Genomic DNA, 25,700 nt, shown 5'->3' on the forward strand with positions numbered 1-25,700 from the left:
TTGTCGTCGAATGGCTTTGACGGCTCGGCCTGCTGCTCCAGCAAGGATGTTGGCATCCACCAGGAGGTTCCATATTGAGCCAGCCAGGGAACTTTTTTTGTCTTCTTCCATCTTCTTCTTCTTCTTGGTCTTCTCCAGGTGGTGGTCAACAGTGAATTGAAAATTCACTCTTGTGCACACTCTTTTACTGGAGCCTGAGAGTAGTGGGGCTGCAGCGTCGCTATGGTGAGAGAACTGCACAGTGGGAGTAATGCTTGTATCAGCACTTATGTATACTGTGCACTAGTTCACATCGTTGCTACCGTGTTTGCCCGTCGATATTAAATTAGACATATATGTGGTAACAATACTATGAGTTTTATGACCCTGAAATAAATGAATCTAGTATGAGAAAAAATGGTGTATTTGTTCAGCGAAGGAAAACATAATGTTCACAACAAAGATCTTTCTGAACACCCTTATTAGTGACAAGAACTGAAGCAAGAAATTGACAATGAAATTTATAACGACAGGTGATTCACTATGGATAGATTATGTAGCTCTTTTCTCATATTTTAAGGTATCTTGCAAATTAAATATACCAGGAACATGCTGGATACAAAAATTTACTCCAGATGATACATCAGCTAAACGTAAATGAGGGTGGGCTTGATATAAGTTATTTCTTTATAAGTAAGTGAAATAGTGACGAATTTCTTAGCATTTTGTTTTTTGGTGATGAAACAGAGTTGTTCATAAAGCTATTGAAAGTAAACACCCATCAATTACATGGATGATTTTGGAATACCTTCAAAACTGAAAAAAGTTGAGCAAACTTTGAATGAATAGAAACTTACAGAGAATATTTTCTGGAGCTGGAAAAGAATTTTAATCATTGATTTTATGCAAAATTTAACAACATAAAGGTACAAGTTTACTATGACATTTAATCGGCTCCTTTGTACAGTACAAAACAAATTATGTAGCGTGTTATCAAGCAACGTGTTATTTTTTTCATAATAACAATTGGTTGCAACAGTTTAAAAATTTGGTCATTTCCAAAAATTCAAAAAAAAATTTATCAAAAATTTGGCAAGCACTTACCAAACAACCTTGTTCTGAACCCCAACAATAGTCTATTTCTGTACTAAAGAATTTTTAGACAGAACTCATTATGGAAATGATGACTGATAAGGTTAAAAAAGCTTTCAATCAATGTCTGACATAACTAGCGATAGATTTATGTAATTATAGACCTGGTATTATGTGTTTAAATTTAAATGGGACTATAGAAAATTGAAATAATGTTTTATGTACCAAATAAAGTCTTTCAATTTGTTTCTGGATGATCTTCTAACGAAAACTGCCTGGAAAGTAAAAAAAATTTGAAATGATGATTGAATAATAAATCAAATACCAATAAATTGATACATTGGTTTTTTGACCTGATTAGTTTTTATATACTAAGAAAAAATTGTATATAGATAAAAATTGATATTCTTAAGTGAAAAGGTGACTGATTTGGCTATTAGAAAGTAAGTACTGCATTTGAGTAAGTGAAATAATACTAACATGATTACTAACTGTTAGTTTAATGTCAACTAATTACAACAAAATTAGTTAGATTGTTTTAGTTTCCAGTATTATTACTGTTATGAGTTTTTATGATTCATTATATCTATTATAATTTTTTTCAAGGCTGATTTTATGACTTAAAAAAAGTCCTGAGAGTAGCATGACAAAATACTTCATGTTCTATTGTTCACATTCTCACAATAATAGCTAACAGTTAGGTTCATCTCTTTATTTAAAATTCTTCTTAGTCAGTCTTAGGTATTTAAATGAATATATATTGTAATTTTTATTTTATTGTTTTTATTATTCTTTTTATATAAGTAAATTTTATGGTATTGTCTGAGTTATTAATGTAACTATTTATAATTACAGATTAAAAATATGGAAAACGAAATAGAAATCCCTGTTACACGTGCTGAGAAACGATATTTTCCTGTTGTTCTTGATGAATCTGTCAGTGAAAAACAAGGAATTATTTCTGATGTATCTGTTGCAGATGGATCTATCACAATTACATTGTGCAGTATTATAAGGGTAAGTGTTATAGAATTTAACATAATTACGCTTTTTTTTTTTTGTCTTCAGTCATTTGACTGGTTTGATGCAGCTCTCCAAGATTCCCTATCTAGTGCTAGTCGTTTCATTCATAATTACGCAGGTCAACAAAAAAAAAAATTTGGAACTGAGATAAAAGTAGGTGTATTAGAATGTATTTTTTATGCTGAATCTTAAAATGAAATCATTTTTCTTCATCACCCTCAGATTTTTAGTTATGACCCTTAAAAAATTAAGAGACTTATTAAATAATAGAATACAATAATAATAATAATAATTACAATTAAAATTCCTACCTTTATTTTGCAGACATATACATTTATCTTAATTTCTTTTTTCTTATTTTCCTTTTGTGTTCAGTGAAGTCTTCTCTTTTTATCATTCAGCAGTAGTCTCTCATCATAGATTCATCCCATCTGCCTTGATAACGTTTCATCTGCAGTATATCTCCGTGGAACGTTTGTCGTTGATGTCACCCAAGTTTAAAGGGAAAAAGTTCAAATGAGAATGTAAAAAATGAATTTTCAGTGACATTCTGCAGTCTAAATTTTTGTAGTTCACTAAGAGTTCATTTATAAGATGATAATGGTTTTCAGCTATTTTGTTTCTAACAAAACCAGTAACAACATGTTTGAGTGTCCATGCTGCTAGTTCTTTAGATTCAGTTTGCTGTCAGATATATTTTCACGGATTAATTTTCGTACTTCTGGCATTATGAATATTTCCTCTTTTAATTTGGCTTCACTTATTTGTGAAAAAACCTGAACTAAATATTGCAAAGCCATCTCCATCTTTATCTAATGCTTTTACAAAATTCTTCATCAGACCTAGTTTTATGTGTAGAGGTGGTAAAATAATACAATCTGCTTCAACAAGGGAAATATTTACAACATTTTCCTTTCGTGGGATAAACTGATTTCTTTTTGGCCAGTTTTTAATTGTGTGGTGTTTATCAGTAGTCCAACTATCCCACAAACACAAGAAACACATATATTTTGTAAAGCCACTCTGGAAATCGAGAAGAAGCCCTATCACTTTCAGGTCAGGGATGATTTGCCATGAGTGTTCATCATACTTAATAGCTTTTAAAATTTTTGACATACTGTCATATGTGTCTTTGATTCCTACAGTATGTGCTACTGGTATAGAAGAAAACTTTTTCGAGTTATGCAACAACACTGCCTTTAAGCTTCTTTTTGATGATTCTATAAATAAACACCGATCGTGAATATCAAGTTCACAACTTGATATTCAATATCCAGTTCAGACGTTAGCCCCCCTAAAATCATGGCAGAAACAAACTAAACCAACTCTTCTAAAGTATTTCAGTAAATTTTCATTTCGATCCCTGTATAGTGGAATTTTAGTATCCTTGTTTAATAAATTCCATTCTTTAAGACATGAACCCCTAGGTGTTCTGCTTGTTATTTCGACAAATACAAGTCACAAATTAAAACACTCAGTGCTGCTGTGTATGAGGTGAGGTACATTATTTGATTCTTCTGCAATGTAATTAATATCTATTGCAGTTAAGGATTCATCGGCTGAGCCTTCTGGGAATCAGAAATTTGTTTCCAAGAAGTTGAAACAATCTGAATCGGTACATCAGCACCATGAAGTACTGGTATCATAGCTGAACAAACATTTGGGTATGCGATACTGCTCTTATTGTTTGAATTGAAACCGGTAACATTTGTTAAGAAAAAGTAGCAGTCATCATAATGGTCATCATAAAAATATTTGGAGAATTTTTCAAGGCTGATTTTTATTCATTGTAAAATTCAAAATGTTTTAATAAATGAAAGTAAACTGAAGTATTACAGAAATACTTACTTAAAAAAAATAATTAAGTTTTAATTTATAAATACATAATTACTTAGAATATTTCATAAATTGTTTCGCCATGGAACGCAATAAAACACAGTGTAAAACATACACATACACACAAACTTAACAAATTTTGATCTCAATAAAATAATACCAAAAGTTGTCTTGTCATAAAAATCTTTTACTAAATTTTTGGCAATCTTTTATAATATTTAAACAATCTTTATAATATGTGTATGATAAAACCACTAGCACAATTAAAGAACACAGCAAGTCGTACCAAGAGCTCAACTCATGAAGAAAACACACTGAAAAAAACACTGAAGAAAATTTCATCACGTTGAATTACTCATTACTTGATTCACTGACATGTCTGGCTTAACATGAAATGGCAGCGTTCAACTGTTGCGTATCAAATGTAGATCTACAGCACACATCAGAATATAAATCAGATGTGAATAAGGAAACATACAGACGTACTAATTTATTTGTATCGTTTGTTCCACGAACGATGGAACAAATAAATTTAAGGGGTAACTTAAGAACCTCTTACATGATGGCTTGTTTCGGAATGCATATTTATATTCGGCATATAAAATACTATATAAAACATTTACTCCCTTTTCATTTCCAAATTTTATGTTGACCAGTGTTATTCTGCCCTCAATTGGAAGTTCATTTATTCTTTTCATATCGGAAGTTCAGTTTTTCTTTGTCCGGTTCAGTTCCTTTTAATCCCTCATCGTTTTACATCTTTGGCAACTTTATCCTTTCTGACGTGCTCATTAATGATTCACTTTCCTCAATTCATGATATACAGTACAGTAAAAGGGGAAGCCTAACTTAAAACCACACAGTTCACCGCTGCAACTTCATTTTTTTTTTTTTTTGTCTTCAGTCATTTGACTGGTTTGATGCAGCTCTCCAAGATTCCCTATCTAGTGCTAGTCGTTTCATTTCAGTATACCCTCTACATCCTACATCCCCAACAATTTGTTTTACATACTCCAAACGTGGCCTGCCTACACAATTTTTCCCTTCTACCTGTCCTTCCAATATTAAAGCGACTATTCCAGGATGCCTTAGTATGTGGCCTATAAGTCTGTTTCTTCTTTTAACTATATTTTTCCAAATGCTACTTTCTTCATCTATTTGCCGCAATACCTCTTCATTTGTCACTTTATCCACCCATCTGATTTTTAACATTCTCCTATAGCACCACATTTCAAAAGCTTCTAATCTTTTCTTCTCAGATACTCCGATTGTCCAAGTTTCACTTCCATATAAAGCGACACTCCAAACATACACTTTCAAAAATCTTTTCCTGACATTTAAATTCATTTTTGATGTAAACAAATTATATTTCTTACTGAAGGCTCGTTTAGCTTGTGCTATTCGGCATTTTATATCGCTCCTGCTTCGTCCATCTTTAGTAATTTTACTTCCCAAATAACAAAATTCTTCTACCTCCATAATCTTTTCTCCTCCTATTTTCACATTCAGTGGTCCATCATTGTTATTTCTACTACATTTCATTACTTTTGTTTTGTTCTTGTTTATTTTCATGCAATAGTTTTTGCGTAGGACTTCATCTATGCCGTTCATTGTTTCTTCTAAATCTTTTTTACTCTCGGCTAGAATTACTATATCATCAGCAAATCGTAGCATCTTTATCTTTTCACCTTGTACTGTTACTCCGAATCTAAATTGTTCTTTAACATCATTAACTGCTAGTTCCATGTAAAGATTAAAAAGTAACGGCGATAGGGAACATCCTTGTCGGACTCCCTTTCTTATTAGGGCTTCTTTCTTATGTTCTTCAATTGTTATTGTTGCTGTTTGGTTCCTGTACATGTTAGCAATTGTTCTTCTATCTCTGTATTTGAACCCTAATTTTTTTAAAATGCTGAACATTTTATTCCAGTCTACGTTATCGAAAGCCTTTTCTAGGTCTATAAACGCCAAGTATGTTGGTTTGTTTTTCTTTAATCTTCCTTCTACTATTAATCTGAGGCCTAAAATTGCTTCCCTTGTCCCTATACTTTTCCTGAAACCAAATTGGTCTTCTCCTAACACTTCTTCCACTCTCCTCTCAATTCTTCTGTATAAAATTCTAGTTAAGATTTTTGATGCATGACTAGTTAAACTAATTGTTCTGTATTCTTCACATTTATCTGCCCCTGCTTTCTTTGGTATCATAACTATAACACTTTTTTTGAAGTCTGATGGAAATTCCCCATTTTCATAAATATTACACACCAGTTTGTATAATCTATCAATCGCTTCCTCACCTGCACTGCGCAGTAATTCTACAGGTATTCCGTCTATTCCAGGAGCCTTTCTGCCATTTAAATCTTTTAATGCTCTCTTAAATTCAGATCTCAGTATTGTTTCTCCCATTTCATCCTCCTCAACTTCCTTTTCTTCCTCTATAACACCATTTTCTAATTCATTTCCTCCATATAACTCTTCAATATATTCCACCCATCTATCGACTTTACCTTTCGTATTATATATTGGTGTACCATCTTTGTTTAACACATTATTACATTTTAATTTATGTACCCCAAAATTTTCCTTAACTTTCCTGTATGCTCCGTCTATTTTACCAATGTTCATTTCTCTTTCCACTTCTGAACACTTTTCTTTAATCCACTCTTCTTTTGCCAGTTTGCACTTCCTGTTTATAGCATTTCTTAATTGCCGATAGTTCCTTTTACTTTCTTCATCACTAGCATTCTTATATTTTCTACGTTCATCCATCAGCTGCAATATATCGTCTGAAACCCAAGGTTTTCTACCAGTTCTCTTTATTCCGCCTAAGTTTGCTTCTGCTGATTTAAGAATTTCCTTTTTAACATTCTCCCATTCTTCTTCTACATTTTCTACCTTATCTTTTTTACTCAGACCTCTTGCGATGTCCTCCTCAAAAATCTTCTTTACCTCCTCTTCCTCAAGCTTCTCTAAATTCCACCGATTCATCTGACACCTTTTCTTCAGGTTTTTAAACCCCAATCTACATTTCATTATCACCAAATTATGGTCGCTATCAATGTCTGCTCCAGGGTAAGTTTTGCAGTCAACGAGTTGATTTCTAAATCTTTGCTTAACCATGATATAATCTATCTGATACCTTGCAGTATCGCCTGGCTTTTTCCAAGTGTATATTCTTCTATTATGATTTTTAAATTGGGTGTTGGCAATTACTAAATTATACTTTGTGCAAAACTCTATAAGTCGGTCCCCTCTTTCATTCCTTTTGCCCAGCCCGTATTCACCCACTATATTTCCTTCCTTGCCTTTTCCAATGCTTGCATTCCAATCTCCAACTATTATTAAATTTTCATCTCCTTTTACGTGTTTAATTGCTTCATCAATCTCTTCGTATACACACTCTACCTCATCATCATCATGGGCGCTTGTAGGCATATAAACGTTAACAATCGTTGTCGGTTTAGGTTTTGATTTTATCCTTATTACAATGATTCTATCGCTATGCGTTTTGAAATACTCCACTCTCCTCCCTATCTTCTTGTTCATCACGAAACCTACTCCTGCCTGCCCATTATTTGACGCTGAGTTAATTACTCTAAAATCACCTGACCAAAAGTCGCCTTCCTCTTCCCACCGAACCTCACTAATTCCTACTATATCCACATTCACCCTATCCATTTCCCTTTTTAAATTTTCTAGCCTACCAACCTTTTTTAAGCTTCTAACATTCCACGCTCCGACTCGTAGAATGTTATTTTTTAATTTTCTGGTGACCCCTTCCTTAGTAGTCCCCACCCGGAGATCCGAACGGGGGACTATTTTACCTCCGGAATATTTTACCAAGGAAGGCGCCTCCATTATTGTTATGTGAAAATGCAGAGCCACATTTTCTTGGAAAAAAAAAAGCAGCTGTAGTTTTCCATTGCTTTCAGCTGCGCAGTACTCAGAGGACTGAGTGATGTTGATACGGCCGTTTAAGTCGTCCTGACTCACGCCCCTAACAACTACTGAAAGAGCTGCTGCCCTCTTTCAGGAATCATTCCTTAGTCTGGCTCTCAAACAGATACCTCTCCGATATGGTTGCACCTTCGGTCCAGCTACTCTGTATCCCTGAGCACTCAAGCCCCCTCACCAACGGCAAGGTCTCATGATTCATAGAGGAGGTGCAACTTCATAAAAAAATATATACGGTATGTTTTTTCTGAATTTATTCGAGTTAAATTAAACGTTACAGCTGTTAATGAAGAAAAATGATCCAATTATTAATACTTTCAGTATTTTTTATTTTAAAAATATTTTTAAAATAACTTGAATAGTTTTTGAAACCGTTTAACACAAGTAAATTCTATAAATTTCAGTGTTCTCTGCCTTGAAAAAATGTATACCTTTACCGTAGATTTCATCCAAAACATTTATTTATAAATTATGTTTACATACAACATGGATAACATACTGGATTACATACATCTGATAACAATATGGTACAAAAATCACAGTGAATTGTTAACTTTTTCTGTCAAAACAGATTAATTAATTTTTTTTTTTAATTTTTGTATATACAACTATTATATGTTCTGTATATAATGTGTAGGCTTTTACCTGTTGATAATTTAAATTTTATGAAATTTAAAAAGTATTAAAAATGTTCTATAATTGTTTCCATTTACAAAGCATAATATTAATTTCAGACTACTAGTTATTGCCTTTAGGGAGGATATTTAAGTTTTTATTAAATAATAACATTTTATTTTTGCTAAATAATAATTTTCTACTGTTTAATTTTTTGTTAATTAAGAGGTGCTTAAGATTTTCTTTAATTAGAGAAGATTTGTTTAAACAAGCATTCATTTCAATTAAAGAAAAAATTGTTTATCAATTAGCCCATTCATCGGCTAAATTCTGAAAGTTGAAATTTTTTATTACATGTTTTAGATTCATAATCATTTCAAAGAAGAAGTTTCCATATATTTTATGACAAAGAAAGGTAATGAGGTTCAACTTGTTGGTTCAGTAAAACCAGAAAGTCATCTTAATTTACCATTACAGGCAGTTTATACACCAACAAATGAAATATTTTTTAGTGTTCCTGGGTAAGTAAATATTTAACTTTTCTTTGCTGATAAGTTTACTTATATTTTAAAATAATTTCAGTTAAAAATTCATTAAATATTATAATAGTAATATACGAATAAATATAAGAAACTTGCAGTTTACCGACATAATAATTATTTGTTAAAATATAAATATTTATCTTATTATCCTTTTTATATGCATTTAACACTTTTATATAGATCTCTGCTCCTTTAGAACTGTTTCTTTTTTTCTCATATATATAAAAATAAAAATCTTGAAATACTAAAAAAGCAGTTATACCTAGAACTCGATAATTCATTAATAGCAATTGCAATACATGTACACCGATTATCGATATTTTGTGCTATTTTGCAATTTGTGAAACTGGTATTTGCTAAGGTAAAATACAGTATTTTGGGTATTAGATATACATAATCCGGCCGTTGTGGCGCAAATGGTAGCATCTCAGCCTTTCACCCGGAGGTCCTGGGTTCGAATCCCGGTCAGGGATTGCATTTTTCACACACGCTTCAAAGCATTCATCTCATCCTCTGTGGAAAAAATTGCTTAACTGCGGACCCAAGCGATTAAAAAAAATACATAATAAATATTTTTTTTTATTAAAGGGTTTAATTTAACTTTTGGGCGTCTACTGTTATTTGAAATATATATTTTTTCATCGATGTGATGGTACCAACATTAATCATTTGCTATCTCACTTCCGTTCCGATCTCTCTGTCTGCATAATGTCATAGTGAAATTGTGCGTATCGTTTTAAATATTTAAACATTTATATATTTTTTTAAATTTGCAAGTTTTTTTTTCACAAATAAGTACAATGTGTACTTTATTGTTCAAAATATCTATATTTGTAACATATATGTTTTGAGTTTTATTTATCCATAATGAATAATAATGACCTCAAAGAACATAAAAAATCTGCCGATAACTTCGGCTTGGTTTTACTATTTATATGATGAAAAAAATATGCTGGCAAAATGCAAAACATGTTCAAGGATTATTAAATTTTTTTGAAGAAGTACAAGCAAACTACATACACATTTATTTATAAACATAACATAGCATTAATTTATTGAAAAGAAGAGAATCCAATTTTAATGAAAAATTCTAACTCGCCTAAAAATGATTCTACTAAACCAAAGACGTCATAAATTACAGGTTTTTTAAATAGAAAACACTACTGTTTCAATGAAGTTTTATCGAATATGACAGCATTAGATGGTTTGTCGTTGGCTTTTCGGTATACCTAGTGTTTTGTAATTCAGTTGAATTGAGAAAGTCATTTATTGCAAGAGGTTTCAAAAATATACCAAAATCTGTTAATAATATAAGAACTGTTATAAACTATCTAAAAAAATTACAGTGAAATTGTAAACCGTACATTAAGAGTCTTGCAGATATTTTTTCTGCTCAAAAAACAAAAAATTTGTAATATAAATAAAATTGTTTTTAACAAAACGATACTGATATCAGAAAAGGTAAGACACTAGATTTCTATTATCAAAATCTGTTATTAATTTAGAATTTCGTTAAAAAAAATTCATGTTAAATATATGAAAACTATTAAATATACGACTAGTATATTAAATATACGACTAGTGAAAGATTTTGCCCCGATTTCTGCTCCTTTGCTAGAATGAATCCCTATTGAAATTCTGGGAAGATAAATTAAGGGGCAAATTTAGTGGTTCCATATGATTTTTGACTTCAAAAATCTTTAAAAAAGAGCAATCAGATTGTATCCCTACTGTTTTCTACAAAATAGGGTGTAATAAACAAAAAGATTAAATTTTTTTAGCTTTGTTAATTTGTCAATAAACAAATAAAACTTATTGGTTAAGTTGCTAGAGAATTTAAGTTTTTACAAAATTGACATAACTAAAGTCAATAAAAGTAATTAATGGTACAAGAAATAATGTATTCTTTGATGCAAAACAATAATACGTAGCAATATAGAAAATACTGAATTACAATTTTAGATTAAAACAGCCTTCTTTTATTACAAACTAGGCTTCTAAAACAAAATAAAATAGCATAAGTTATTCTTATATTACAGATGAGATAGAAATTTCTAAAATTCATGGATTTTTTTATTTCTTCAATAGCCCACGTGACTATTAGTAAAAGTTCATTTGCATTTTCAGATTTTTGTCATATGCTAACGCTTTCATTAATCCCCACGAAAAGAAATCCAAGGGATTCTTATCAGGTGATCTAGCTGACTATGGTTGAGATCCACCTCAACCAATTCAGCAGATAAGAAATGTTTCATTCAGATAATGAATAACAGGACCATAAAAAAGGACTAGTGTGCCTTCATATTGGAAACACATATAAGTTCTTATACTAAGTGAAACTTCCTCTAAAAGTACTGACAGCTCATTTTGAAGAAAGTTCAGATAACCATGAGGTCTGATAAGAACATTACCTATTATCCCACATCAGACATTTAATGAAAAACAGTGCTGAAAATTATTTCCAATGTTTTCACCAGGATTGTCATGTTTCCAAAAACATTTGTTTTATGTATTGTTTATCCCATCTCGTGGAAATGTTACTTCATCTGTAAATAATATTGGCGATCGAATCTCATGATTTTGTAATAACCATTGATAATAATTCAGCTGCAGAATTTAATCACCTTCTACAAAATATTGAACCGGTTGAGGATGATATGGATAGAGACCTTCATTGTGTAATGTCCACCATATTCTGTTACATGGAATCCCCAAATGTGAGATAATCTACAAATAGTAGTAGGGGGATTGGATTTCACTCCATCATACATAAAATCTGCTCATTCATTTGTTTCATTCTTCAGTAACTCGTGTAGCATTGTTGTTACTTTTTTCAGAAAATAAGTTTCCAGCCTGATAAAGAAAACAATTTTTTTATTTTATTTTTCAATTTAATCTCCACAAAGACTAATACATTTTTCATACCAGTGCTCTAATTTAGTTATACCATTTTTATAATGCGATTCGTCGAGCTCCTCATTAAAAATACCCATTTTTTTTACAGTATCATTAACTTCCTTGTTGCTCTTAAATCATTGTCCACCAAGCCATTTTTGAGGTTAGGAAACAGTTGGTAGTCGCTGGGTAGTAATTCTGGTGAATAAGGTGAATGAGCAAACAACTCAAACTTTAGTTTGTTGATTTTAGCCATTGTGACAACTGATGAATTTGCTGGTCCATTGTCATGGGTGAAACAAGATTTTTTTTTTTCATTAGATGTCATTTGGTTAACCTAACATCCTTTTGATGTTTTAATAGTTTCAGCTATCTCACATACTTTTAATCTGCAGTTTTCCAGTATGATTTTATGAATCTTTATGAATCATTTCACAATTCATCAACTCAGTGGTGCGTCTGGAGTGTGGTTCATCCTCAGCGCTCTTACATCCTTTTTTAAACTCAGAAACCCACTGTTTTGTCAGTGAATATGATGTAGAAAAAAAGTCTTTTAGTGTTGAATCTATTTCTTGTTTCATTTGAAACAACATTAAACCTTTCAAATAGAAGTATTTTATTACCGTTCATTTTTCCAATTTTTCCATTTTCATTAGACTAACAAAGGCATTTCACTCCAAATGTTGTCAAATATATACCAACCAAGCTATTGACCTGAAATTATATATATAAGCTGTTGGAGAATAGTACTGTAGAATGCTGGTAAGATATTAGACCTGCTGGTGCCATCTCTATGTTAGGCCGGAGCCTTATCCCTCATAATTACATATAAATCACAAATCCACAAATTAAATGAAATTTTATACTGAAAATTAACTTCTCAATAATAAATACAGCACACTGAAGCAAGATTCTGAATTGTAACACAATAATGTTTGAACATTTTGTTTGTAGAGCTTTGTTCTCTGGTAGATTAAACACAGACTACTAATATTGTATAGCATTACAGCATCCCTAGTGGGGAATTAATGCACTAATAATTAAGAATTAGCATCATAATAGTGCAGGCAGACAAATTCATATCAACATAATTTTTCTATTATTGTTTTACATGAAAATACAATTAATTGCTGTTGCGTGTGATATCTATCAAATTAATATATTAGCAAACAAACAGATTGTAATAAATCAATAACCGCCAAGTTTAAGTATAATAACAGCTAAAATTACTAAAGCAAAATTATTTTACACCAAAGCTAAAAAACTGTGTTTTTCAACACAATTTTTTTTTGTTTATTACACCCTGTTTTGTAGAAAATAGTGGTCATACAGTTCTGAGACCCATTTTTGAAAACCTTTTCAGCCCAAAAACCGTAACAAACCACTAAATTCGCCCCTTAATTTACCTTTCCAGAATTTCAGCTGAAGAGCATAAATTAGAATGAAATTTTTCACTAGTCGTAACTTGCTAATGAAGTGTTTCAGACCCATATTTATACAAAAGTTTTTCATTTTTTAACGAAAGAAATACATCCATGAAGTTTAGCAGAATCCTTTCAGGACATTATTTATATACAGTGTATGGCTATTAAATAATAATGCTGCTACAAAAGAACTGCGCATGCGCAAAATTTGTACAACTGTTAGCTATGTAGCATGAAGCCTTCTCTTTCGATTGTTATCACTCCAGTTTCTGTAGACATATTAGTCTTGACTGTGGCCTTTGTTTGGATAACATCTGTTTTTTTGTTATGCCAAAAAAATGATAAGTGTTTTATTAGAGTAAAGAATTGTCATGAAATTTCATATAAAACTTGGAAAAACTGCTACTGAAACTTATCTTTTATTAAAAAAAGTGTATGGCAATGAATCTTTATCACGTGCACAGGTTTTTGGGTGGTTTAAGCGTTTCCAAGATGGCTGAGAAGATGTTGAAGTTGATATCCACCAGGTCGTCTTTCCATGTCAAAAACAGATAAAAATATTGAAAAAATTGGTAATTTGATTCGATCTGAATGTCGGTTAACTATTCGTGCAATTGCTGAAACTGTAGGAATTGACAAAAATGAGTAAGACAAATTTTACATAACAATTTTAACGTGCAAAAAGTGTGCATGAAAGTGATGCCTAAAATTCTCACAATCGAACAAAAAGAAGCTCATGAAAACGTTTGTTCTGACACTGAATACCACTGAAAATGACCCAAACTTCTTGGAAAGAGTGATAACATGTGATAAATCTTGGTTTTTCAATCCTGAAACTAAGCATCAATCCATGCATTGGAAGGCCCTAAATTCACCAAGAGCTAAAAAAGTTTGAATGAGCAAATTAAAATTCAAAGTGATAATTGTTTTTTTTTTTTATATTCATGGGATTGTGTACTGTCACTGGGTTTCTGAAGGTCAAACTATTAATCAACATTTCTACCTCGAGGTGTTTGCTCAACTCTGTGAAAAAATAAGAAAAAAATGACCTGAATTGTTGAAGAACAAATCACGGGTTCCTCATCAAGACAACACACTGGTTCACACTGCATTGTCTGTCAAGACGTTTCTAGCCAAGTATAAGATCCCAGTGTTAGACTATCTACCTTATTCACCTGACCTGGCACCATGTGACTTTTATCTGTTCTCAAGATCAAATCTGCATTAAAAGGAACAAGATTTCAGACCGTTGAAGCTATGAAAGAAAAAGTGGCACACATCATGAAAGAGCTCGCAAAAGAAGACTTGTTTCATTGTTTCAAGACATTGTTTCAAACAATGGAAAATTTGCATGGAGCGTTGTAGGGATAGAGGAGGGGGTGTATATTGAAGGGGATTATAACTAAATGTGTATAAATTTAAAATAAAATATTTTAGAGGATTAGTCTCATTATTTAATATATATATATATATATATATATATATATATATATGTGTGTGTGTGTGTGTATGTGTTTATATATATATATATATATATATAATTTTTTTTTATAAGTAAACTGTTTATCCTTTGAATAACAATATACCAAATTGGACCCATCTTTTTGAAGTAAATAATTACTGCAGTACATAAACTTTTAAGACCCCAAAAACACATTTTATTTTACTAAAACTATTGATAAAAATAACTGCTTTTATTTATTTTCATTTAACATTTTGCATTTTCAAGGAGATTTCTGCTTCTTCAGAGAGGATTTTTTTCTTATGATGGAGTCAAAAATCACAGGCCAAAGATAGGACATTTATAGCCAAATTTCAACTTTTTTTATCTAGTAAAGTTCTAGAGTTGATGCAATAATTAATTGTTTAGAAATAATGTTAAATATCTCTCATCCCTAAATCCAATTGAATTAAAACTTTAAAATATTAAATAACTTGGTAAGTAAGTACCGTCATCATACTAAAACTCAGTTTTCTACAACCGCTATACAAAAAGTCATAAATTAAAAATTGTGAAAACTAATCCTCTCTTTTTTTTTAATTATGTCCAAAATTTAATGATTTCAATGCCCCATACACTAGAAGCTTTTGAGACGTTTTTAAAGAATTACGTTGAACAGTCTGGAGATATTTGTCAAAATACAGGCCAACAGTCTTATGTATGTAGATCTTCTAAAAATTTCTACAAATATTTTTTATTTATTTTATATTTCAAGAACAGTTTTATATGATGTATAAAAAATTATTAATAAACTAGTATTGTATAAACTATTATTGTATTCTGAATTTGTTTTAGATAAAAACTTATATAAAAGTGAGTCTGAGAGGTAGTACACTATACTATACAAAATGTTAAACTGGAGAGGCACTCAGATCTCAATAAAACCATTACTTTTACATAAAATTGTAAAAAAAATATATTGATTATTGCGTTGATTATTAATGTGCAGATTTATCTACAATGAAGAGCATACCAAATGTAGATCACTTCTGTTTCAGGAAAACAAGAATAAAATTTAGTCCACATAGCTTTATACTAGCGTTTGTAGATCTTGAAAAAAAAACATGATTATAAAGAAAGCAGTAAGTACAATGTCTGGGATTTTAAAGAAGAATAAAATTTAAAATATAGAGAAAAAATAATTTAAGAAGAGTAAGTATAATACTGGTATAAAATGAGGAAAGGCAAATTGCAACAAATAAATTATTCTAATTAGTAGACAATAATGCATTGTATAGATCATGTTAGGAGTAGATAGATAAGCTACTACACAAATAGAAAAAGAAAGTGCTCCAACGTTTATTCAGATGCATCACATGAAACTGAGCCAAAACCTTGATCAGAGCTGCAACAAGATATGATAATGATTTATAAAATGAGAAACAGATATGATTAGGTTCCTAATAATTATTTAAAATATAAACGTATGTAATAATTTTAAGAATTAACAGATGAAGATACTAAATATAAAAATTAACTACAAAATAAAACAAATTCAGAAGCCGTTAATGAAAATGATCTGAACATACATTTATGTACATTTTGAAAGGACAGGTAGAAAATTTGAGATCTCAGTAGAATTTTTATTTAAGAATTTCAACAAAGTAATATTGTTTCTGTAAAAGAAAATATCTTTTTTCTATTGAATTCTGATTAGATTATTGAGAAGATTTTTTAAACAAAATGTATAGTACAAAAAAGAATGGAGAATGATGTAATGTTTTCTTATTGCTTTTTTTCTGTATTTACATGGAAATACCAATAAAAGAACTTGGAAAAAGAAGCAAATAAAGATTCTAAGCCACAGTGACAGTTCGGAGATAAAAAATAAAATAAGTTTAATCGATTACATTCTTTTAATAAAAAAAAAAAAAAAAAAAACTAAACATCGGTTATATGAAATATTAAATAACATAATTGAAGAATTTGTGTATTTGTTGCCAGGAAATAAATTCAGTTTGAAAGTAAGAATCAAATAATATTTAGGAAAGAAAGGAGGATAATGAGCAATTAATAAGATATTGTTACTTAGTGTTATAAAATTTTTGTTATTCAGATGTAAAATTACAAACGAATGATAAAGTAAGAAAGAAATTCATGCAAAAAATACATTGGCAAGTAATTAATGAATATTTAAAAATTAAAGAGAAACTCTGTATAATATGTTCATGTGTATGGTAAATAAATATAGATACAGAAAAACTGAAAAGAAAAAGAATATAGGCTCTTGAAATGCGGTGAAACAAGAGAATGTCGAAGATTAGGGGGTTGATTGATAAAATACAAAGTGAAGAAGTTTTCAGAAGTAAGACATATATTGTGCCAGATTCTTGTAAAGAGATAAGATACATAAGCCATATATTGAGACCGACAGAGCCGTATAGATGTTAGAAAACGTACAGAAAAATGAAGGAAAGGAAGTTGTAGTACAGCTTAGCATAGACTGAAATAGAAAGAGGAGAATGGCATCAAACCGACCAAATAAAGGGTTGCACAACTCTTTGCCGGCTTCTTTTTTAGTAGTATTGTTTTGTTGAGAAATTTTGGATTTTTTTTATTTATTAATTTTTCCCTTCTATTTTATAGGTACACTGTCTCTTTGAGCCCTTATATTTGGAAAGATTTACAGAAAACACTTACATTGACTAAAATTCTGCAGTGTAATTCAAAGAATATTGAAGATAAAGAACCGTTTTTTATTAAGGTATAGTATTAATTATGTGTTGTTTTTTTATTTTCATCAACTCAAAAAGTGATTATATACTGTAGAATCGGTGTATATTCCATTTTAGGATTATCACAATGGTTATTGAATGGCTCAACTATTGTTTAGCTTTATCACATTAATATACTTTTCACAAGGTAAACTTACATAAAATTAACTACTTTAACTTCAATATATCTTCATATATGATATTCCTTCTGCAGTCTGTGTATTGAATTTTTAATTCTGTCTTGACTTTTTGCAGTCTGTCATTCCTTTATTGACTGATTATAATTTAATTGTAACTAAATAATTAATACAACAGTCTATTTTATATAAAATCTGTTTATAACATAAGGTTAAAATTTAAAAATTATTTTTCATTTACTCTTGACATTATTTTAGTCATGAGACAGACATTTTACAAAAATAGAATGCACCACAGTAATTCATTATCATAATATATAAAAATGTAATAAAAACATAAGATCTGTGTAAATTAAACATAAATAGTTAATTTATTAAGTAGTATAACATAGATTACATATAACTAGACTATTTATCAGGTGACATGAAGATTTCTCAGCACTATACTTTAACGATTAGAAAAGTTTTGTTTTGTTGCAAGATTCTGGTTGACAAAGGGATTGCATTTGTAACTGTCTTTTTCTAAAGAATTTTTTGTGGCACCAAAATAATATTTTAATGCTTTAAATAAATACTTTAATGTATTTAATAAATAAATACTTTAATAATACTTTAATGCTTAAATACATAAGAATTGTAGCGAGTCTGTATATTATTTTATAATGAGTTGGCATTATGGTTTTATTTCAGTTTATTATTGATAACATATCTAAAATGACTAACAAAATTCTTGGTTATAAATTGAACAAAAATTAAATAATTTTTGAAAATATACAACCAGAAAAAATTAGACAGCGGCTAAAAGTTTTTTATTTTTATGTTGTTAAGAATTATATAACCTGCCTTTTTTTGTGTATGTGTGGTTTATACTGTAGAATTTTTTTTTAATTGATTTACATTTATAAAATTTTTTTACAGGCGTTAGGTGAGATGGAACAAGTTTACTATGAGTACGGTCAACGGCATACTATGGCGAGTACATGTTATAACATACATTTAAGAGCTACAGTTATATTGAAGAACTTTTTACCGACCGATATTATAGTTTGTGTTCAAGGCTTAGCTAAAGAAAATTGTCTTGCTTCTGGTGAACGACTTGAAATTCCCACAGCAGAACCAGGTTCATCTTCTATTGTAATTAGGGTAAGTTATTTTTTTATTGGTTTATAAATAAACCGCTTGAGAAAATTTCAAGAAGGAGAGGCAACAATTTTTTTGATTATTTAAGTATCATAAATAATGTTTAAGCCTTCAACGATGCATAAGATTTCTGTACATTTTGATTTTGAACCGTACTTTCTACATTTGAAAGAATTAAAAAGTATCATTTATTAGTGTTTAAAGATAAAATACATATAGATTTGAAATTTGTTCACACATATATTTCCTGTACTTATTGTAACTATTTTTTGTTTGTATTTATTTCCCAAACTAGTTATTTTTATGTAAATTTTTTTTTTTATTATTATTAAATCTTAATATACAGATATTAGAATTTTTACTTTTTAAGTTCTGGTAATTTTTTTCCTATTTTTTTCAACAATTCTTTACAGTGAAAATTTCCTTGTCATCAGTTTACCAGTTTTATTCAGATCATTAAAATGATTAAATAGCCTGAAAAATATGTAACAGGACATTTAAGAAGAGTGATCAACCATAAGTGTAAATAAAATTCTAGTTCATACTTAGTAAGTTTATAAATTAAAAATTTCTTCTTTTCACCTAAGAAAAAATAATGAAATGAAAAAAACTTAATTTTTATAAACAAAAAGTCTACAATCCCATGAATTTGTGAACATTCATTAAATGTTTTTTAACCCTTAATCATCTGAGTCACCCATTATCCATCTATGATCATCCTTCCTGTATCGTATCTCCTTCATTACCTTTAAAACTTCACTCGATTTTGGGAGTTGGAGTGGCCTCCTTAGTGTCTCGGTTTAATCTAAAAGGAAAGGACAAGTAAAACAGCTCCTTTCTAGGAGAAACATGGTGGAATGATGGCTCGAATCTAATAAAATTTTTTTGATTTATTGATTGTTTTACTAACTATAATTATTTTTTATTTATATACGTATATTGTGTGCTTTTTTTTAGATAAGTGGATACTTAGATAAGGAATGGTCGTGTAAACATAGTATATCAGAAAATCCACCAGAATTGGAAGTGTGGACTTTTGAATCGTACGATTCACCGCAACGAATCACATTCGATCTGGGCATGCATGCCATTAACAAACAGGGTTCTTTGGTGCTAGCTCTGTATTGCCCATTCTGGATGATTAATAAAACTGGATTGTCATTATGTTACAGAGTAAGTTTCATTACTAATCTATTAAATATATTTATTTTATGTTGTCGACTTAAAATTTTTGTCTGTCATAGGTGTCAAGTTTTTATATAGGTGTGCTAGATAGTGTTGTAATAGAAGTCTATTACACAAAAAAAGTTGATCAAGAATTACACAAATTTATTAAATAATTAATATTTAGCATATATGAGGGACATTCAATAATTAACAAGACAAATTGATGTATAAAAATAATTTATTCAATGACAATGAAACTTACACTTCTTTTCAACATAGTATCCAGCAACATTTAGACACTTGTCCCACCATTCTGTGAGTGTTCTGATTCCTGCAGTGTAAAAGTTGACCTTGCTGTTTGAACCATTTGTGTACTGCTTTTTTGACCACTTTGTTGTCGTCAAACTTTTTGCTGCATAAAAAGTCTTTGAGCGGGCTGAACAAATGAAAATCAGATGGGACGAGGAGGATGGCTATAAGGAGAATGTGACAACACCTCCCAAACCATTTTGTCAAGCATTTTTCTCCTTCTCTGAGCGTTGGGCACACGCATTGTCATGCAAGAGAATCGCACCTTTTGTGAGAACGCCCTGATGTTTTCACCCTATCGCAGTCTCACTTTCTGTTGGAACATGTTAGAATAGTGCTCCACTGTTCACGGTACATTGTTCTTCTAAATAGTCACTAAAAATTGGACCTTGTCAGTTCCAGAAGACCATCAACATTACCTTACCGGCTGATGCGTGAGTTTTTTTTTGGTGGACGAATCCAGATGTTTCTAATCAAGTCTTTCCCGTTTGAATTCAGGTATGTTTCAAACTGTTCTTTGAGCTCAGAAGAAATGCAAATCCAGGTTCTTGATGGGCTTGAGTCAACTGTCCTGGAACCCATCTCTAACATGTTTTGTAATAATTCAGCACACCATGAGTGATTGAATGCTCGGTTCCAACACTAACATTACACAACTAGCAATTTGGGACATTTTGACTAGTCTGTCTTCACAAATAAGATGATTTATGCGATTTTTGAACACAGTAGTTGAAACTTCAACTGGTCTTCCACAGCAGTGGAGGTCAGTTACATTTGTTCTGCCCAAATTAAACTGCTCCACCCATTTTTACACGTTACTGTTGTTTAAACACTTTTCACCATCCTGTTTGAACATTCCTGAGTAAATTTCTACCGGTTTCACACCTTCTGATAGCAAATGTCTTATCACTGAACGTTGCTCTTCTGGCATATATGTTTCAAGCAGAGCTGACATTCTGAAATCAACAAAATTAATTATGATCGAACAGCTAATTAAATTTGTTCCCAAGGTTGCCAACTTGACCCTCAAACAGTTTCTTTGTAACTGAATGAACCATTTTTTTATACGTCAATTTTTCTCATTAATTATTGAACAAAAATGAAATAATAATTATACCATAACTTTTGTTTTAAATAAAATCTAATCGGGCAAATTTATAGCAAATAATTATTAATCTATTAAATTATTTAGTGAAAATATAATTACTAATAATAAAGAAATTTAATAATCTTTGATTATTCTGACTCCAGTAAGTTAGATGCTATAATGTCTTGATGACTGATATCGCTATATATAATAGAAGCTAAAGGTACATTGTAGTGGTATAATTTAAAATTTTATAATTTTGGACATTATTACAGCTATTGAAGTAAAGGATAAATTGTTTAAAAAAAATGGCCATTCTACCGATTAAAATTTGATAATCGTATTCTATTTCTAGTTACTAGTACTATCTGCTTGATATCAAGATTGATAGTTTAATTTATTTAAAAAACTAAAGTAATTTGCTTAACTTCACATTTAATTTAGCTAATTCTCCAACGATTTAATTTAATAAGTTTTTTAAATGATTTCATCTACTTTATTCATATGAATAAATCTTATCCATAAAATATTTTATTATAGTAATATTTACTTTTAAAAATAAATAAAATGATGTATAATTTGAATTCATCCATTAAAAAATAGAAAATTTATTTAGATTTGGACCGTTATATGTTTCTTTACGAAGAAGTCTGTGTTTACAAAAGCGCTAATTTGGGTATAAAAATAAATTACCTATTCTTAAACAGTATCCACTTTTCTAAACTAGGCAGCAGAATTTGTTTTATGTACTCAGAACAGTACTTCAGTGTAGGAAAAATTTTAATTATATCTTACATTGTCATTTCTAATCGATTACCGTTCTGCTTAAAACATCTTCCCACCAATTTATATAAAATAAAATTAAAAACTTCCTTTCTTAGAAAAATTGTTACTCTATAGATAAGTTTTTAAATAATACTGATTAAAAAAATATATAAGAACACCTTGCATTTTCATCGTACTTATTATATTTAAAAATTAATATGAACTTTAGAATGGTGTTTTTATTTATTTTGTTAAAATTAATTGTGTATTTTATGATGCTGCTTTGATCTGACTAAGCACTTGCTTGAGCAGTTCCATCGTTTAGCCGTGGAGTAGCACACTTGGCCATTTCTGAAACGATTGTGTAATGTCTACTATTATGTATGATCAGAATTAAGTAATTTATTTATCTCCTTGTTGGAAAAATGTTTATTTTTATTTAAACTATTTTGTTTTATTTTTTGATCTCAGTTTTTTTAATGTAGCATTTTATTGCTCAACACCATATAATTATTTAATTGTAATACCAATTGATATTTTATTTTAACATCACTTAGTATTTCATTTATTTAGTAATCCAAAGCTTTGAACTTTAATTCGTATTTATTCACAGAGAGCGAGTAGACCTGAGCGATCAGAAGGCACTTCAGTTCCGGCTGAGGTATAATTTAATAGTTTTGCCTGCATTTTAATAGTTTTTTTTTACTTTATAAACACATAAAAAAACATTAACACCATTTTACTCTACTAACACTATTAATAGTCCTTCTTAATATTCTGTCTAACAACTTATATTAGTATGTAGTTTTAACTTATTTTTCTAATGAACTCTTTAAATTCGGTTCTACTCATTAACGGATATAACTAAATTTTGCTTGCTGTTATCATTAGTCATGTTCAGATCTATTAGCTTTTTATTACACTTGTATAATCTTGTATTTTTTACTAATCTTTCTTTTTTAAATTTCTTATAATTGATTCTGTTATTAACTGAAATTGCAGAATTAATTACTTTATACTTTTTAATTCAGTAAGTTTTTTTTTTTTTACTTTAGTAATAGATTGTTAGTAAACTAACTTCTTTGGCCTATTGAAAGTAGAAACTCTTATCCATTAAAAAATAATATTACAACGGTGATTTATCAACAATATGAAATTTGAAGTTTATTTTTATACATGATTATTTGATCTATTTAAATTTTTTAATGTAACTTTAAAATCTTCTTATATAGGATCTCATGTAATTAAGGTTATTTTTTTTTTTTTTTTTTGTAATTGTACAATTTATTGGATATGTTTGTTTTCCCTTTACTTTACCATAAAATGAAACCTGTTCAAAAGGTTATTGAGCTTTTGTTTTATAATTGTTTAGACCTTACCTGAAAGCTACTGGTCCTTCATCCTCAAGAGTTGCCCACCCCTCTATTGATATGCATGTCAATAAAGATGATGTTTTCACTTCATGATGCGATCATAATCAGTTAGAATCCCTTCAATGATTTTGAAACTTGTCTTTTAAATCAAATTCATAGTTAAAAAAACAACAAAAAATTTACAGTTGTCAAGTAGGAAGAGTACAGAGGCTGCATAAGAATAATCATCCTAATTTTTACACAAAACTCATAAATTAAAAATTTGAGCCTCTTATTGATATTTTTTTTAATTGTAAACTTGTTGTGGCATAAATTTTTAATAATTGATCATTTTAAATCGCCTAACCTTAAATTTGACAAATTTTCTTGTTTGTTTTGTGTCAAATTTTAACACATTCAGCTAGCCAGTTTTTCAAAAAATGTTAATTATGTTTATAGAACATGTCCTGTTGTATTCTTTGGAATAGTCACAAAATATTCTTTTGTTACAATCAGATGATCCTTGGCCGCTATCATGCTAGAAAAATCAGTTTCACACAAAATATTGTTAGGGTCGCATAGAAACTGGAAGCATATTTTAAAATAAGTTCTCTGAAATATTATCCATCCCATAATTCTCTTTCTTGTTCCATTTAAGTTTTTTTGTTGTGAAAAACTTATCCCATTACAGTTAGATATTGTATACCTTTCCTGGAATTTCTCACTGTATATAAAAGATCATGTCCTGGCTAACCGATTCATCAACACCATCCAAAAACTACTAAAGATAAATTGATGAAAATTTGTGTTAGGTTCTTCTTATAGTGTAAGTGCACACTAAGAAAGGATTTTTTTTAAACGCTAATTTTAAAGGGTTAAAATTGAGTAACAATGAAATTTATTATTTTTTTTTAATTTCATGGTAACAAATGAAGATATCAACTCAATTTTTAGTGTGTGTAATTTTCATGTAAATATCTAAAAACCAATTTCTAGATTTTTCAAAATTCAACCTGAAAAGAGTGAAGAAAGTAAAAAAATTTGAATAGTGCTTGCAAATATTCCCCGTTTCCGACTATACTAAACAAGATATTCTCTAGACTGGGGCTTGCAAATACTCTTCAGATAAATATGTAAAAATCATTTTTGGGTTCTTTTTTAAATTCAGTTTTTTAAGGGGTGCGACACGACTGACTGCATCTGCTTCGGGTTACTGGACTAAAACACATACAATAATTTTTTTTAAAATGAAAAACTAAGTACGGTCACTACCTAGCGGTGTTTGTAAGGTAATAATAAAACACATTTTTACCCATACAGAGAGGTCCAGGGGGAAGAGCTCACTGGCTAGGCAGGAAGGGTGAGTGAAGCGAGCCTTGACCAGCTAAACAACATCCCTTGACCACGACGGGAATTGCAAGTAACTACATATTGCAGGCAAAGCCACAACGGGTCTGTTAGTTTATATATAAGTGTTCATCTATTTAATATAACATGGCTGTTGCAATATCACACTATTGAAGTCATAGACCCTCTACCAAATGATTATTTTCTACCTTGTTTGTCACATCGATTATAAATTTTCATAAGTTGTAGAGATAAATAAGAATTGATTTGTTTTCTGATTGTAAAAAAAAATTCCATTTTTTCTAATAATGTTATATAATTTTGAGTTGTTTTTTTTAGTTATAAAAGCATTTTATGATAATTTTTAATTATTTTGTAAATTATTCAAAACTATAAATTATCATCTTAATTATAAATTTATTTTTATTAGAATCATTCCTTATTTTTTCTGAAACATTAATGTGATTACATAGTTTATGAACAGCCGGTTGTATGATATACAATGAGATTGAAAATAGAAATGAACAGTTAAGTATTAAAGTTAATACAGTCATATTAGAAATTGTTTCTGTAACATGTAACTGTTTCATTTCAAACACAATATTCAGTTTGATATTTAACAGTTTGTAACAATACTAAAGATTCTGTGCCTTTACCTTTGCTAGTAGTATTCATATGTGAAAATCTAGCCACACAGTACTTTACAGGTGTCGATTTCAAATAACTATTATTACAATTTACATTTAATAGGTTGCTTTTGTTTGAGGTTAATTTAATATTATTTTAGAGTAAGGTAAATTAGAGTAATTATTCTAAAATTC

The 25,700-nt window shown here is 29.8% G+C and overlaps 1 protein-coding gene across 2 annotated transcripts in view; it reads left to right on the top strand.

The window, feature by feature from the left end:
- Vps13 (vacuolar protein sorting 13C) overlaps positions 1 to 25,700 on the top strand; it is a 286,208-nt gene that overhangs the window by 188,713 nt on the left and 71,795 nt on the right. Inside the window, exons 40-45 of one of the 2 annotated variants that reach the window (XM_075374575.1) lie at positions 1,927 to 2,088; positions 8,863 to 9,020; positions 17,448 to 17,565; positions 18,631 to 18,855; positions 19,810 to 20,025; positions 22,794 to 22,841. In XM_075374575.1, coding sequence (XP_075230690.1) covers positions 1,927 to 2,088; positions 8,863 to 9,020; positions 17,448 to 17,565; positions 18,631 to 18,855; positions 19,810 to 20,025; positions 22,794 to 22,841 — 927 coding nt within the window. The remainder of the gene's footprint in view (positions 1 to 1,926; positions 2,089 to 8,862; positions 9,021 to 17,447; positions 17,566 to 18,630; positions 18,856 to 19,809; positions 20,026 to 22,793; positions 22,842 to 25,700) is intronic. The other variant, XM_075374576.1, reaches the window with a different exon arrangement.

This window comes from Lycorma delicatula, chromosome 9 (assembly GCF_047948215.1).
Source record: "Lycorma delicatula isolate Av1 chromosome 9, ASM4794821v1, whole genome shotgun sequence".
In the NCBI taxonomy this organism is placed as follows: domain Eukaryota; kingdom Metazoa; phylum Arthropoda; class Insecta; order Hemiptera; family Fulgoridae; genus Lycorma; species Lycorma delicatula.